This window comes from Entelurus aequoreus, linkage group LG23 (genome assembly GCF_033978785.1).
Source record: "Entelurus aequoreus isolate RoL-2023_Sb linkage group LG23, RoL_Eaeq_v1.1, whole genome shotgun sequence".
Lineage (NCBI taxonomy): Eukaryota > Metazoa > Chordata > Actinopteri > Syngnathiformes > Syngnathidae > Entelurus > Entelurus aequoreus.
Window position 1 is genome coordinate 34,936,546 of NC_084753.1, and position 16,971 is coordinate 34,953,516.

The 16,971-nt window shown below is 38.8% G+C and overlaps 1 protein-coding gene across 2 annotated transcripts in view; it reads right to left on the minus strand.

Annotated features, from left to right (window-relative positions):
* Positions 1–281: 281 nt before the first annotated feature.
* LOC133641020 (tripartite motif-containing protein 12A-like) overlaps positions 282–16,971 on the minus strand; it is a 28,315-nt gene continuing 11,625 nt past the window's right edge. For both annotated transcript variants that reach the window (XM_062034804.1, XM_062034803.1), the window contains exon 2: positions 282–2,478. In XM_062034804.1, the coding sequence (XP_061890788.1) occupies positions 788–2,104 (1,317 nt within the window). In that variant the 5' untranslated portion in view covers positions 2,105–2,478 and the 3' untranslated portion in view covers positions 282–787. The remainder of the gene's footprint in view (positions 2,479–16,971) is intronic.

Below are 16,971 nucleotides of genomic sequence, written 5' to 3' on the forward strand. Positions count from 1 at the left end.
GTATATATCGGTATCGGTTGATATCGGTATCGGTAATTAAGAGTTGGACAATATCGGAATATCAAATATCGGGGAAAAAAAGTCATTATCGGACATCCCTAAAAATAAAATCATAACTTCCTCAATATTTATCACAGGAAAATCATACCTATATCACTGGAATCAAAGACCTGTCTGATAATACTGGTTTTATTTGAATTACTAAACAACTTGAGGGTTCCAGGTTCGATTCCCGCCATCCTAGTCACTGCCGTAGTGTCCTTGGGCAAGACACTTTACCCACCTGCTCCCAGTGCCACCCACACTGGTTTAAATGTAACTTAGATATTGGGTTTCACTATGAAAAAGCGCTATATAAAAATAATTCACAATAATTCACATACACTCGTAAACGTGTTAGCATACAAGCTGATGCTAACGACGCTAGCTTCGTTACTTTAAGATAGCGCGTACAAAATATGGATGAAAACACTCCTACAGACATCACACATGGGATGGTTTAGTAAGTAAGAATGGTTTCAGTTAAAATGTAAAAGTGTGACGTGTCTAACGTGACGTGTTTGACTAATTATTTTATGTTATAACTTCAGCCTCCGTCAGAGCTGTCGTAGCTTCCGGGTGTGACGTGTCTAACGAAGGCTGAAGTGTCGGCCTAAACTGTCAGCAGGCAAGACACCTTTCTTACACAACATGATTTGTCTGAACACAAGAATTTTGAACATAGTGTAGCTCCATGTAAAATATTTCTGTAAGAGCAACATGTCTCCAAATCCATCACGGACAATCTTCAGTCGCAGATATTGACATCGTTGGAAATGTAAGTGTACAGTGTTATTGTCATTGTCCTGGAGAAATACTCCCAAAAACTAAAAGAAATGGGTACATCAAATGTGTCTAAAATAGTGTCTGTACAAAAGTCATGAAATGAAACCTTTCCCTTGCTAATGTCGAGACGAACTCTGAATCTCTGCTGTTTCTCTTTGATTGACAAAGGCAAGTGTACACGACCCGGGTAAATCCTTTTGTATTTCCCGTCTTGAAATCGAATGCCAGCTCTAAAAGACTCAAACATTAACCCCAGTTCCCAGTTGTCGTTGTCGCCTACATCAACATTCCAGGTGTGTGCTTCTGAGTGCACAGCAGTTACATTTAACACATGCAAGTCTTGAACACTCACTGGATTCTTCGGATGCTGCTCTTCTCTGCTTAGCTTCTGTCTGAGTTCTGGATTGCTGGTGTTTGGGTTTAGAATCACAGCACTTTGGGACACTAACGTCTTAATTTTTTCCCACATGGTGAGTGGGAGGTTGTCCAGATGCTTGTCCATGTCCAGCACAGGTCCTGGGACCAGCTTGGGCTCTTCGGGCATCTTCTGGGCTCTGGCCCTCATTTCCTTGTAGTTCTTCAAGAAGGAAACATTGCCAGCTGTTAGCAGCTTCTCTGTGCTGTCAAGCACACCTTGGAGAGCTTTAATGTCGCTGCTGAGACCCTCAATCTTCTCTTTCATTGTCTGACTCTTGCTTTGCTCTTCTTCTCTCACAAGAGACAATCTAGCCTCTTCCTCCTCCTCCAGAAAGTTGTGAAGCTCCTTAAAAGTCTCCTTAATCTTGCTTTCAGCCTGCTGCTTCTGGACCTGGATGTGTTCTGCTTGTTGACTGATGTCTTCTTTAACTTCGGTAAACATTTTCAGTCTTTTTGTCATGATTTGCAGGACTTTCTGTAGATCTTCTCTGTGTTCCTTTGCAGCTTCCTCGATAGGAGAGAATCTGTGATTTGTGTGGATATTTGCATGTTTGCAAACAAGGCACACAGGCTGCTGATGGTTCAAACAGAACAGTTGCAGTTTCTCCTTGTGCAACTTGCACTCTTCCTCAGTGTCCACGGAAGACGCTGCAAAAGCTTCACACACGTTCCTCAAGGCCAAGTTCGGAGGTAAATCCATGGATCTGCACTCCGTCCTACAGAGTGGACAAGAACGGTCCTTTTTCCCCTCCCACCATCGCTCCACACAGGAGCGACAGAAGCTGTGGCTGCAAGGCAGCATGACAGGGTCTTTGAAGACCTCCAAACAGGAAGGACATTGGAGAGCTTCATGGCAAGCCATTTTTCCACTGAAGACACCAGCTCCTTCCAGAAGCTTCAAACTTTTACTCAAAGCAACTGCTTGAGTTCATCCACCTCCCAGTCGAAAAGAGCCAAGTCGACTACCTGCTGTATAACATGAGTGATATCGTTACGCAGGTGACAAAGTGCAACATGTCGTCATTCAACAGCTGATGGGAGTGTTGCTACAAGGTGACTATTATGTCCGCACCAACATGAACATGTCCGAATAACAGGCTGACAGGTCGTTGGGTCTTCCTGACATCACCCTCTTCATATCAAACATGAAGATGGTTTGTAGGAAGGTGTGTGACCTCCAGCTGGAGAACTGTGCTCTTGAAGCAGTGTCCAACTTCCTGCCAACCACTGTTGATCCTGCAAGAATGACCAGATAGGAGTTAGTTTTTTTTACTTTTACTTGAGTCATATTACTCTAAGGCAGTGGTTCTTAACCTTGTTGGAGGTACCGAACCCCACCAGTTTCATATGCGCATTCACCGAACCCTTCTTTAGTGGAAAATAAAATGTTTTTATTTTTTCAAATTCAAGACAAAGTTATATGTTTTTGGTAACACTTTAGTATGGGGAACATATTCTAAGTAACAAAGACTTAATTTAGAGTTATTTGGTTAGGGTTAGGGTTGGAGGGTTAGGGCCAGGGTTAGAGGTTATAATTAGGGTTATAATAAGGCCATGCCGAATAATGTGAAGTGAAGTGAAGTGAATTACATTTATATAGCGCTTTTTCTGAAGTGACTCAAAGCGCTTTACATTGAGAAACCCAATATCTAAGTTACATTTAAACCAGTGTGGGTGGCACTGAGAGCAGGTGGGTAAAGTGTCTTGCCCAAGGACACAACGGCAGTGACTAGGATGGCGTAAGCGGGGATCGAACCTGCAACCCTCAAGTTGCTGGCACGGCTGCTCTACCAACCGAGCTATACCGCCCGCATGCATTAATAAGTACTTAATAATGACTAGTTAAGAGCCAATATGTTACTAATTTGCATGTTAATAAGCAACTAATTAATGGTGAATATGTTCCCTATACTAAAGTGTTACCATGTTTTTTTTACTGGTGCACAAAATGAACCGTGCATGAACATCACCTTGTTCAAACAACAAAACCAACACAGTGCATAAACCCACAACAAATTACACACTAGCAAATCAGTCTGACTTCTGCTGTTGCCGTATCCGTAATACGCCGATAGGGAGAAGTTTTTATTTACACGATGAGTCGTGTGTGTCTTGACCTCCGCCGAACCCCTGAGCCCTAGGGTTCGATCGAATCCAGGCTAAGAACCACTGCTGTAAGGTAACGGTACTCTGACTTGAGTACAATTTTTGCGTACTCCACTCACCTCTGCAAACAAGTACTGTAGAAAGTTTAAAAAAACCTCCAAATGTTGTATCTATTTTATCAAAGCAAATAAATGAGAGCAAGCAGTATTTGTTAAGGTATTTTTATGAAAGTGAATTACTCCCTTCTGGGATTGTACGGTGTACCGGTGCTAATAAATAGGGATGTTCGATAATATCGGATTGCCGATCTTATCGGCCAAAAAATGCTTTAAAATGCAATATCGGAAATTATCGGTATCGGTTTCAAAAAGTAAAATTCATGATTTTTTAAAACGCCGCTGTGTACACGGACGTAGGGAGAAGTACAGAGCGCCAATAAACCCTAAAGGAACTGCCTTTGTGTGCCGGCCCACTCACATAATATCTACGGCTTTTCACACACACAAGTGAATGCAAATCATACTTGGTCAACAGCCATACAGGTCACACAGAGGGTAGCCGTATAAACAACTTTAACACTGTTACAAATATGCACCACACAGTGAACCCACACCAAACAAGAATGACAAACACATTTCGGGAGAACATCCGCACCGTAACACAACATAAACACAACCGAACAAATACCCAGAACCCCTTGCAGCACTAACTCTTCTGAGACGCTAAAATATACACCCCCCGGCTACCCCCTATAGATCTACACAGACATTGATTTGGAACGATACCAAGTACAAGAGCTGTACATCAATATTTGTTATCATCAGAAAATATTGTCATTTTTTAATTGTTTATTAACTTAGGAAATACGTCCCTGGACACAGGAGAATTTTAATGATGACCAATGTATGACCACGTCTCTACTTGATACTGGATCCAAAATTCGTGGTATCAGCCAAAATTTATGTAAAGTATCAAACAACAGAAGAATAAGTGATTATTGCATTTTAACAGAAGTGTAGATAAAACACGTCAAAATATCATGCCAAAATTGTTCTTTGGTTGCAATAAGAAACATATGTTTAATGCATTTTATAATTTTCTATTAGAATAAAGCCCAGAATTAATTTTGTGTAGTCCCCTTTATTTTGAAAAGTATCGAAAAGTATCAAAATACATTTTGGAATCAGGACAACCCCACTCCCTTGGATGTCTTGTTTTTAATCATTAATTACAAGTTACAGTGTCTTTACAGCAGGGGTCACCAACGCGGTGCCCGCGGGCACCAGGTCGCCCGTAAGGACCAGATGAGTCGCCCGCGGGCCTGTTGTAAAAAAAAAAAAAAAAAAAAAAAAAAAAAAAATTATTTATTTAAAAAAAAAATTAAATCTACATAGAAAAAACACAAGATACACTTTCAATCAGTGCATCAACCCAAACAACCTCCCCCATGCACACTCATCCACACCCACTCACACAAAAGGGCTTATTTCTTTCTGCTACCAATATTCTGGTTCCCACAACATAGACAACACATCTGCAAGGGACACAGTCCCTGAAGCACACATGATTGTATAGGCTGCTGGTCCACTAACATTTTCATTAATTACTATTTTTTATGTAATTATTTTTATATTGTTTTACTTTCTTTTTTTTCCAAGAAATGTTTTTTATTTATTTATCTTATTTTATTTAATTTTTTAAAAAAGGGCCTTATGTTCAACAGACCAGGTTGTCAATGAAATTAGATTTGCTTAAAGGGTTTTTTAAACCAGGCCCAGTCCAGATAATGTCCAAGTCGGACTCAGCAACACACACCTTCATTCATGTACACAGAAACAAATTAGGGAACACAACAGATTGCATATAATTTATAAACAAAATTACATTTTCAAAATAAGCATTTATGTACAGTCCAGATTATGTCCAGGTCACTCAAATTAGGGAACACAACAACAGATATCATATAATCTATAAACATAATTATACTTTCAAAATAAGCCTTTGAGGACTTCTCATCTTTTTTTTAATGTTTTTTGGCATCATTATCGTTTTGAACCATGTAACTTTCTAAAATTAGAAAATACTGAATAAATGTTTTAAAGAAAGTAATACTGAGTGAATATCTGTTTTTGGCCTTAAAAATAAACATTTTACCGAGTACTATAATTAAATTGACTAAATCATGATTGTCAATGAACTCTCCTAAAATAACAGAAACCACATTAAGCTTCATAAACAAACCAATCCTTAAACACATTTTTTCAACTTCCACCCAAAACAAAGACACAATATGACAATACCAAAACAAATGCAGGGTGGATTCAGGCTCCTGACAACAAAATCGGCAATCATCTGACTCTGTCATATTCCATAATTTTAACATTTTCCCTGTGGGTAAGAAGTTATAAATAATTTTAATTTGAAAATAACGATTTTGCACATCGATAGTGGTTTTATAGATTAGTTTGAATATGGCATCCTATGGCAACGGGCAGTCAAAAAAGTCCTCCCATTTTCCATTTGTGTTGTATGAGGCCTTCAAAGATTTCTTTATTAAATAAAAATTATATATTTTTCTATTTATTTTAGTTCCTTTTTGCCAACTAGAATTTCTTATTAGAGGTTTACAAACTAATAATTTAGTAGTTCCATAATTAATTATTTGTTTCCATCTTTTCCCAATTACTCCAGTTAGTTGATAAAATGAAAAGCTTGAGCAAGCATCACCATACATAGCTTTAAATTCATCATACTTCATAATTTTACCATTCTCATTGATAATATCATTGACAAAAATGATTCCTCTTTCAAACATCTTTTTCCAAAAGAAAGGCTTTCCATCTATTACAATATTAGAGTTCATCCATATTAACTGCTGCAAAATATCGTCTCTTTTTTCTGGCACATAAAATTGAAAACACCACTATGAGTGGATTGTTTCCCAGCAGACTCTCTGGGAGGGGATCACTTTAAAAAAGGATACCATTTCTTTTGATACAGTACATGTTTTTTGTCCAACAGGACATTTGTGTACCACTCAATGTTTAAATACATCTTTGGAACAATTGATGCTTTTAAAGACAGACACATAGCTTCAAGGTTGAGAAGTTTCAGGCCCCCATATTCATACTCTTTGTACAAAACCTTTCTTTTAATCTTTTCTGGTTTGCCGTTCCAGACAAAATCGAAGACCCTCTGCTCATAAATCTTAAAAAAGTTTTGTGATGGAGCTGGTAATGACAAAAACTAATAAATAAATTGAGGAATAATTAACGAGTTGGCAATAGACATTTTACCATACAAGGTTAGGGATTTCCCTTTCCATAATTGCATACTTTTGTCCAGCTTTCTTAGTCGATTATCATAATTTACTGAGCCTAGATCTTCCAGATTTTCTGGGACAACAACACCAAGTATGTTAACTGGTCCATCTGTCCACAAAACAGGCACTTTGCATTCCATTCGAAAGGACGTTCCCTTTAGATTTCCGATCCTTAACATTTTACATTTATCATAATTAAGCTTAAGGTCAGATTGCTGTGAAAATATGTCCAAAAGATTAAGAAGGTTCCGCAAACAATGAGGAAAAATCTTATCTTTGTGAATCAGCCTTTTCTGACATGAACTTCATCAAGAACAAACACAGAACACGCCTCACTGATGCACATCTGCAAGACTCACTCAGAGTTGCAGTGTCAAGTTACACACCAGAGTACAACACACTAGTTAACAGTGTGCAATGCCAGGCTTCCCACTAACTGACAAAGAAACAGATAACAGATTTGGTGTCCAGTTCAAAGTGTGACATGATTTAAAAATTTGAGAGTTTACTTTTGTATTTTACATGAGTTATTATTTGTACAAACATGGTACAAAGTAATTCATGATTTGTTAAAAAATGTTAGTGGCTAGCTAGTTAAAATGGGATATTGTGATTTCACAAGACTGTCTTAGAAGTGATCATTTGAAAATGTTCAATTTGAAAAATGTGCACTTAGAGAAAATATAAAAATAAAGTGTTGCATATTGATATTTATCTGTTTCTATATATATTTATTGTGAGAAATCTTTAAGATGATCAGTGTTTCCACAAAGATAAATCATTAATTATTAATAATAACAGAGTTAAAGGTAAATTGAGCAAATTGGCTACTTCTGGCAATTTATTTAGATTCCGAGCCCAGGATCGAACCCAAGTCCTTTGTATTGTGAGGCATACGCACTAACACCTGTCCCACCGTGCTGCCCTATATGATTACATATTATTATAAAAATATAATGGGCGGGGCATTGCTCTGGTGTATCGTCAAATTCGTAAGACGATGGCAGCCACTCAAGGAGCCCAAAGGCTGTTCGTCACAATGGAAGATTTGGTTCGAGCTGTGGGATCACAGACTGGGGCGATTTCTGAACTGAATCGCAAGATGGATCACATCATGGAGAAGCTTTGCTGGAAAGGAAAAATGGGATATGAGAGCCAACATGGACGAATAGAACAGACAAGCCATTGTAATGTCTGCTCGCGGAAGAACAAAAATCCTAATCTACGATTTGACTCCCTCGAATGGCCTTGATGCAACAACAAGAGCAGGCTGTTCTGTAAACATCCCCCGAGGACTCTCAAAGATGGACGCTTTTGACCTCCCTTCCTCCTCAACGACACCTGGAAGTCGAACTTTGCTTGCATTGCATGCAGAACGGCCACGGGCCTATGGACACAACACCACTACACCCAAAGACAATGGGTATATACACAAACACACTCTCCACCCCCACCCCACGCCTTCACCACCGCTTGATTCCCCTTCGGAGTGATGGACGGCTGAGTAGCGCTTTATAGCTGCAGGCCGGCCTCCAGGGCCCCAATTCCACCCCCCCCCCCCCCCTCGTTGCGAGTTGTTGTGATTATATGTAACATGTTTATGTGTGCTATGGCAAACTATTTTTTTCCGTTGGACTCAGTCTGGACCCCTCCTGAGGATCCAGCCTTTAACTGATGTTTTTTACTCTTCCCCTCTTTCCCAATAACACCTTTTTCCCACCTTTTTTAAGGAGCGCCGTAAGTGGCTGATCCGTTGGCGGTCCTGTCTTGTCTCCCTGTAACGCATGTCTGCTCTTAGTGCAGGGGTCGGCAACCTTTACCACTCAAAGAGCCATTTTGGCAAGTTTCACAAATTAAAGAAAGTGATGGGAGCCACAAAAAAAAATTACAATTTAAAATGAAAAACACTGCATACAGAGCTTAAATGCTTTGTGCTATATTAACCAGGGGTCTCCGACACACGCACCGGCACGCACTTTAATGTGGACATTTGATGTTAGTGCAGCCCGCGAGTTTTGAATGAATGGCGCTTGATAGCGTCATACTTGCCAATCCTCTCAATTTTCCCCGGGAGACTCCCGAATATCAGAGCGTGATGACACCGCCCTCTGCAGTCTGCCCTAACAGTGTACCTGCTTGACCACACGTAAGTGACAGCAAGGCGTACTACCTCAGCAACCACACATCTTACACTGACGGTGCCAATACCCAGAATCCCATGCAGCACTAACTCTTCCGTACTAGTTCAGCAACCACACATCTTACACTGACGGTACCAATACACATCTGACACTGACGGTACCAATACACATCTTACACTGACGGTACCAATACCCAGAATCCCATGCAGCACTAACTCTTCCGCTCAACCAACGCAAGGAGAGGGGGGGGGGTTGATGTGTGGGGGGGTTGTGGTAGCGGGGTGTATAATCTAGACCGGAAGAGTTAGGACTGCATGGGATTCTGGGTAATGGTTGTGTTGTGTTTATGTTGTGTTACAGTGCAGATGTTCTCCAGAAATGTGTTTTTCATTCTTTTTTGGTGTGGGTTCACAGTGTGGCGCATATTTGTAACGTAACAATGTTAAAGTTGTTTGATACGGCTACCGTCAGTGTAAGCTGTGTGGCTGATGAGTAAGTATGCTTTGCTGTCTCCTGTGTGTGCGATTGATAACAACATGCAACATGCGGCTGGACTGGCACGCTGTATGTAAATGCTATAGAGGACAATTACTGCAGTGCAATTAGGGCACGCCCTTTATCTAGTATTTATAGTCTAAATAGGATTATTTTTTCCCTGGGAGTTATTTATGAGAGACACTGAGATCCATAAGTCTCCTGGGAAAATCGGGGGGTCGGCAAGTATGTAGCTGAGCCGCATCAGAGTGGTCAAAGAGCCGCATGCGGCTCCGGAGCCGCGGGTTGCCGACCCCTGTCTTAGTGGGACTGTGCCGAAAATGTAATTTCAGTTCTTATGTGTCTTGTACATGTTAAAGAATGGACTATAATAAAGCATCCTGAATCCTGAAAGTGTTTTGCATTTTTCGCATTATCCCTTGTAATGGATTTAAATGGGGTGTATCTTTTATTTATTTTTTATCCTGATTGGACATTTTTTTTATATAATGTCCACAAAGTTTAATGAGCAAGATGTGTTATGTGTGACCATGTTTGTTTGTGTGCTGGTTGAATTTTTTTTCGGCACCATGACTAGGGAAGGTTGTTTGGATTGGGTCATATAAGTAATTGCTGTGCATTGATGTACAATTAGTGGCCACTGATTTGAATTACATTTGTTAGGCACCAGGTGGAGACAAATTGGCAGGTATCAGACTGCTGATGACATCTGTATATTGTACGCCGGTGTGGAAACCCCTAAATAACACTGTTTATTTGGACACAGGTAGCAAATGGCAGTTGATAATGGAGCCACTTCAAAGTAAAAACCCACATATATAGTATAATAACAAAACAAAACAACAAGAGAGCACATAACTACATTGTTTTTTTTTAGCAAAAAAGTAAGGTTGGGCTTCGTTGAACTGACAAGTCATCAATTTAACGTAAAACTGGTCACTACCTTAATTTTCCTGACAACAACCGTATGGGAATGTTCCTTATCCATCACAGTTTGGACATTTTGCTCTAATTGGAGTGAACATTAGCCATTTGGAACGCATACTGTTACATGCAGTTTACATTGGCTTGACAACATATTTATACACTCAAAAAAACATGATAAATACACTATTTATCTTGTTGCGACCATAAACATAAATATATTTTAGTGGGATTTTATGTGAAAGACCAACTAGTGGAGGCCCTTAGGGATATTTCCGTTCACTTTTGTCTAAAAGCGCCAAATTTGGCACAGGTGTAGCTCAGGGCATACTTAAATGATTTAGCTAGGGCGCCCGCGCTGTTGACCTTTGGGGTCGCCACAGCGGCCAATCAAATGTGGCCGCCACTTGTAAAAGCTTTTGTCTCTAACATTTGAAACAGATGAGCTACAAATGTAAACTTGGTGTCTATTTCATGTGTTTTGACAATTACAAATGTGTTGGAATGCTCATTTTTATTTTTGGGTGTGTCTAGGCCCCTAATTTGCATATTTCCAAGTGGCGTTTTGCTATCCTGAAGACATTGGACGTAACTTGGGCATTGTTATGAGTAAAACCTGCTGCATAATGCATGATTCCTTTCTAATGTTTATATGAAATGTCGGGGGGCTGGGGTTGTGACATTTTGAAGACATTGGTTTCGCTTAAAGAGCAACTACTCTTTGGCTACTTGCGGGGGAGGACATGTGGAGGCCGTCTTCTTCTCTCCCTTTTTTATTTTAATGTATTTTATTTATTTATTTTTATCTTGTTTTGGGGGGGTGGGGTTGTTGTTGTTTTTGTTCCCCAATTACTTGACAAAAGCTGCACCAAGAGTGCGCATCCAGGTTAGTGTGCTAGACCCTCATTGTTGGTGCATGGCTTTGAGGAGTCCTGGTCCTTGAAGGACAATGTCATTGAATACTAAAGGTTCAGGAACAGATACCGTAAGACAATTGGAAGGTAAGGTGCCATCAAAATTGTGTCCTGGTTGCAAACAACACTTGTGTAAAACCAAGGCAGCCCTTGTCAACAAAAGTGCCTCATCTTGATCAATCTGGTTGGAATCATGGCCTCTAGCTACACTGTCTGACACTTTTTGCTTGCTTGCAATGTACGTCTCCCTCCCTTTCTGGTGTTCACTCCAGTCAGGCAGAAAAGAGAGGAGATGTGTGAGGTTCATTATAACAACAGACATGCCCATGTTCATTCATAAGCGTTCTATAGAGTTGCCTTAAATTTGAAATTGTGAAGGAGCAATCTGAATCCTCAACTAGGGCAACAATTTGCCAGTGTTTCCCACACATTCATTTATTTGTCGCGGCCCTCCACTAAATAATTAAGGCCGCCACAAAAAAAAAAAAAAAAAAAAATGTGTGTGTCCTGTCCAGCTTCTCAGGCAAATCATATAGTTGATGTAGATGCCCATATCGGCTGTTCAGATTTACTTTACAAAAGAGAAGTGTAGGATCAAGATTTTTGGAGCTCTTTGTTCAGTGGATCAGATGTTTGATGAAGCTTTGTGTCTATCTACCACCACCACTGTTTTCTGTTTATTTGTTACTGACTGTGGCAGGACACCTCTGCCTCTGTTTCACTTTATGTTGCTGGTAAATAATATGATTGTAGTAGTAAGCTAAAGTTAAATTATTTAGTATGCACTAATTAAAGGGGCAAAGCTTTAAGAGACATTTTAGCTTTTATATTTTTATAAGATATATTTTTTGTAAGAACCACAATTAATACATATATTTCAGTGAATAACTTATTGTTCAAATCTGTATATAAATATGTACATAAAGTGTTGTAATTATATTGTAAAATGGATGGATGGATGGACGTTTAAAACAAAACTGTTATTATTAATTAGTAAGTATACATTTTTTGAGCCTTTTTAGAGAAAATCATATCATTGTAGTAAATTATGCAAATTACTTGATGATGTCATGGTGGCCACGCCCATAGTCACGCCCCCACCACCACAGGTATCTTGGTAGTTTATGGAAAAAACACTGATTTGCGCTATAGTCAGAGGGTCAAAGGTTTCCCTGGATTCACTGGTAGATGCTTCTTCTTCTGATAAGCTGGAAGATGTTTTATGTTGTGCAACTTGTGCTGCATATCTCAAGTTCAGATAACATTTGGTATGATAGTACACATCTGCTGCGTGCACACCTCATCTCCTGAGAAGTTTAACATCTTTACTAGATTCTGCCCAGCTTTTCATTTTGGAATCAACATTATTAATACCTTGTGCAGATCTTTCGTATCCTCCCCTTCACATATCACACAATGAATACCACTGGTTTGGGGATGACTTGATCGAAGCTTTTTAGGACTTAATAAGGAGGGGACAGCATGATCCTCATGCTTTCGAGCCCCTTTAACACGAGGACAGTAGCTTCTGCAGCGTTTGTGGTATTTGGCCTTATTTAATACAAGTGTTGATGCGATACCTGAACCATCATTCAATTGATCAATTGGGACATTTATACATGAAGGTATAGCATTCGCAATTTCAATGAAATCTTTGAGATCCTTTTCTAGCGACAAAAGTCCTTCGCTTTTGGGTGTTTGTAAGGGGTCATCAGACTGTAATTGGCAGAGACAACATAAGTCCCAATTGATGCTGCTGCTGCTGCTGCTACTATTACTATCAGATGATGTGGAGGCTATATTGTTTGATAATAGCTACACTGAAAAATGCATCACATGAAAATAAAGTTGATGATTTTCACAGAGTTAGATTAGGCAGTAGAATGACTGTACATAGATAAGCTCTTCTGTATGATTTTCACATCAGGAGAAGTCAGGAGACACAACAGTAGCCCGTCGAGGGACCAAACTATTATCACACTGTGTGGATAACAGTGTCGGAGCATTCTCTGTAAGATACGTTTCTGTTTCTGTTGAAACAGAAACCTATATTACAGAGGGGGGCACTGACTTTCTCTACTTTTAGGTTTCTGTTTCTGTTGAAACAGAAACCTAAATTACAGGGGGGGACACTGACTTTACTTTTAGGTTTCTGTTTCTGTTGAAACAGAAACCTATATTACAGGGGGGGGGCACTGACTTTACTTTTAGGTTTCTGTTTCTGTTGAAACAGAAACCTATATTACAGGGGGGGGGGGACACTGACTTTCTCTACTGTTAGGTTTCTGTTTCTGTTGAAACAGAAACCTATATTACAAGGGGGTGGGGGGGGTAACTAATGTTACAATGAAATATATCTGTAGCTTTACATTCTATCTGTGTTGAAATATATGTGCAATACATTTTGGTAGATAATGGCTATGTTGTTAATATGGAAATTAAAGTGCTTTAATAAATAAATGATCATAAATCTGATCATTCCAGTATGTTTCTGATGCTCAAAAAAACTAAAATAGTTTGCCAAAAGTATCAAAAGTTAAGGTACACCTAATTTTTACATAGCCGTCATCTTGGAAATATGCCAATTAGGTGTCCAGACACACCCAATCATAAAGATGATTTTTCCATCCTATTTCTAATTGTCAAAAAACATGAAATAGACACCAAGTTTGGATTTGTAGCTCATTTGGTTCAAATGTAGAGGCAAAAGCGTGTTCAGGTGGTGGCCATATTGGGTCAGCCGCTGTGGCGACCCCAAAGGTCACCGGTGCGGGCGCCCTAGCCAAATCATTTAAGTATGCCCTGAGCTACACCTGTGCCAAATTTGGCGCTTTTAGACAAAAGTGAACGAACACACCCTAAAATCTCCCTAAGGGCCCCCACTAGAATAACACTCGTTACCTACGCACGTAAGCACACACACACACACACACACACACACACACACACACACACACACACACACACACGCTCACACTGTACAAGTCTCATACAACAAAGAGCGGCCGGTTGGCGCCAAAGTTAGCGATGTAATGTTGCCTGGAATCTGAACTTAAAACTAGAGGACAACACAGGTAAACATATTCACATTCTTGGTACACATGTTCATTAAAACTAGAGGACAACACAGGTAAACATATTCACATTCTTGGTACACACATTCATTAAAACTAGAGGACAACACAGGTAAACATTCACATTCTTGGTACACACATTCATTAAAACTAGAGGACAACACAGGTAAACATATTCACATTCTTGATACACACGTTCATTAAAACTAGAGGACAACACAGGTAAACAAATTCACATTCTTGGTACACACATTCATTAAAACTAGAGGACAACACAGATAAACATTCACATTCTTGGTACACACGTTCATTAAAACTAGAGGACAACACAGGTAAACAAATTCACATTCTTGGTACACACATTCATTAAAACTAGAGGACAACACAGATAAACATTCACATTCTTGGTACACACGTTCATTAAAACTAGAGGACAACACAGGTAAACATATTCACATTCTTGGTACACACGTTCATTAAAACTAGAGGACAACACAGGTAAACATATTCACATTCTTGGTACACACATTCATTAAAACTAGAGGACAACACAGGTAAACATATTCACATTCTTGGAACACACATTCATTAAAACTAGAGGACAACACAGGTAAACATATTCACATTCTTGGTACACACGTTCATTAAAACTAGAGGACAACACAGGTAAACATATTCACATTCTTGGTACACACGTTCATTAAAACTAGAGGACAACACAGGTAAACATATTCACATTATTGGAACACACATTCATTAAAACTAGAGGACAACACAGGTAAACATATTCACATTCTTGGTACACACATTCATTAAAACTAGAGGACAACACAGGTAAACATATTCACATTCTTGGTACACACATTCATTAAAACTAGAGGACAACACAGGTAAACATATTCACATTCTTGATACACACGTTCATTAAAACTAGAGGACAACACAGGTAAACAAATTCACATTCTTGGTACACACATTCATTAAAACTAGAGGACAACACAGGTAAACATATTCACATTCTTGGAACACACATTCATTAAAACTAGAGGACAACACAGGTAAACATATTCACATTCTTGGTACACACATTCATTAAAACTAGAGGACAACACAGGTAAACATATTCACATTCTTGGTACACACATTCATTAAAACTAGAGGACAACACAGGTAAACATATTCACATTCTTGGTACACACGTTCATTAAAACTAGAGGACAACACAGGTAAACATATTCACATTCTTGGTACACACATTCATTAAAACTAGAGGACAACACAGGTAAACATATTCACATTCTTGGTACACACGTTCATTAAAACTAGAGGACAACACAGGTAAACATATTCACATTCTTGGTACACACATTCATTAAAACTAGAGGACAACACAGGTAAACATTCACATTCTTGGTACACACATTCATTAAAACTAGAGGACAACACAGGTAAACATTCACATTCTTGGTACACACATTCATTAAAACTAGAGGACAACACAGGTAAACATATTCACATTCTTGGAACACACATTCATTAAAACTAGAGGACAACACAGGTAAACATTCACATTCTTGGTACACACATTCATTAAAACTAGAGGACAACACAGGTAAACATATTCACATTCTTGGTACACACATTCATTAAAACTAGAGGACAACACAGGTAAACATATTCACATTCTTGATGCACACGTTCATTAAATCTAGAGGATAACACAGGTAAACATATTCACATTCTTGGTACACACGTTCATTAAAACTAGAGGACAACACAGGTAAACATATTCACATTCTTGGTACACACATTCATTAAAACTAGAGGACAACACAGGTAAACATATTCACATTCTTGGTACACACATTCATTAAAACTAGAGGACAACACAGGTAAACATATTCACATTCTTGGTACACACATTCATTAAAACTAGAGGACAACACAGGTAAACATATTCACATTCTTGGTACACACATTCATTAAAACTAGAGGACAACACAGGTAAACATATTCACATTCTTGGTACACACATTCATTAAAACTAGAGGACAACACAGGTAAACATATTCACATTCTTGGTACACACGTTCATTAAAACTAGAGGACAACACAGGTAAACATATTCACATTCTTGGTACACACATTCATTAAAACTAGAGGACAACACAGATAAACATATTCACATTCTTGGTACACACATTCATTAAAACTAGAGGACAACACAGGTAAACATATTCACATTCTTGGAACACACATTCATTAAAACTAGAGGACAACACAGGTAAACATATTCACATTCTTGATACACACATTCATTAAAACTAGAGGACAACACAGATAAACATATTCACATTCTTGGTACACACATACATTAAAACTAGAGGACAACACAGGTAAACATATTCACATTCTTGGTACACACATTCATTAAAACTAGAGGACAACACAGATAAACATATTCACATTCTTGGTACACACATTCATTAAAACTAGAGGACAACACAGGTAAACATATTCACATTCTTGGTACACACATTCATTAAAACTAGAGGACAACACAGGTAAACATATTCACATTCTTGGTACACACGTTCATTAAAACTAGAGGACAACACAGGTAAACATATTCACATTCTTGATACACACATTCATTAAAACTAGAGGACAACACAGATAAACATATTCACATTCTTGGTACACACATACATTAAAACTAGAGGACAACACAGGTAAACATATTCACATTCTTG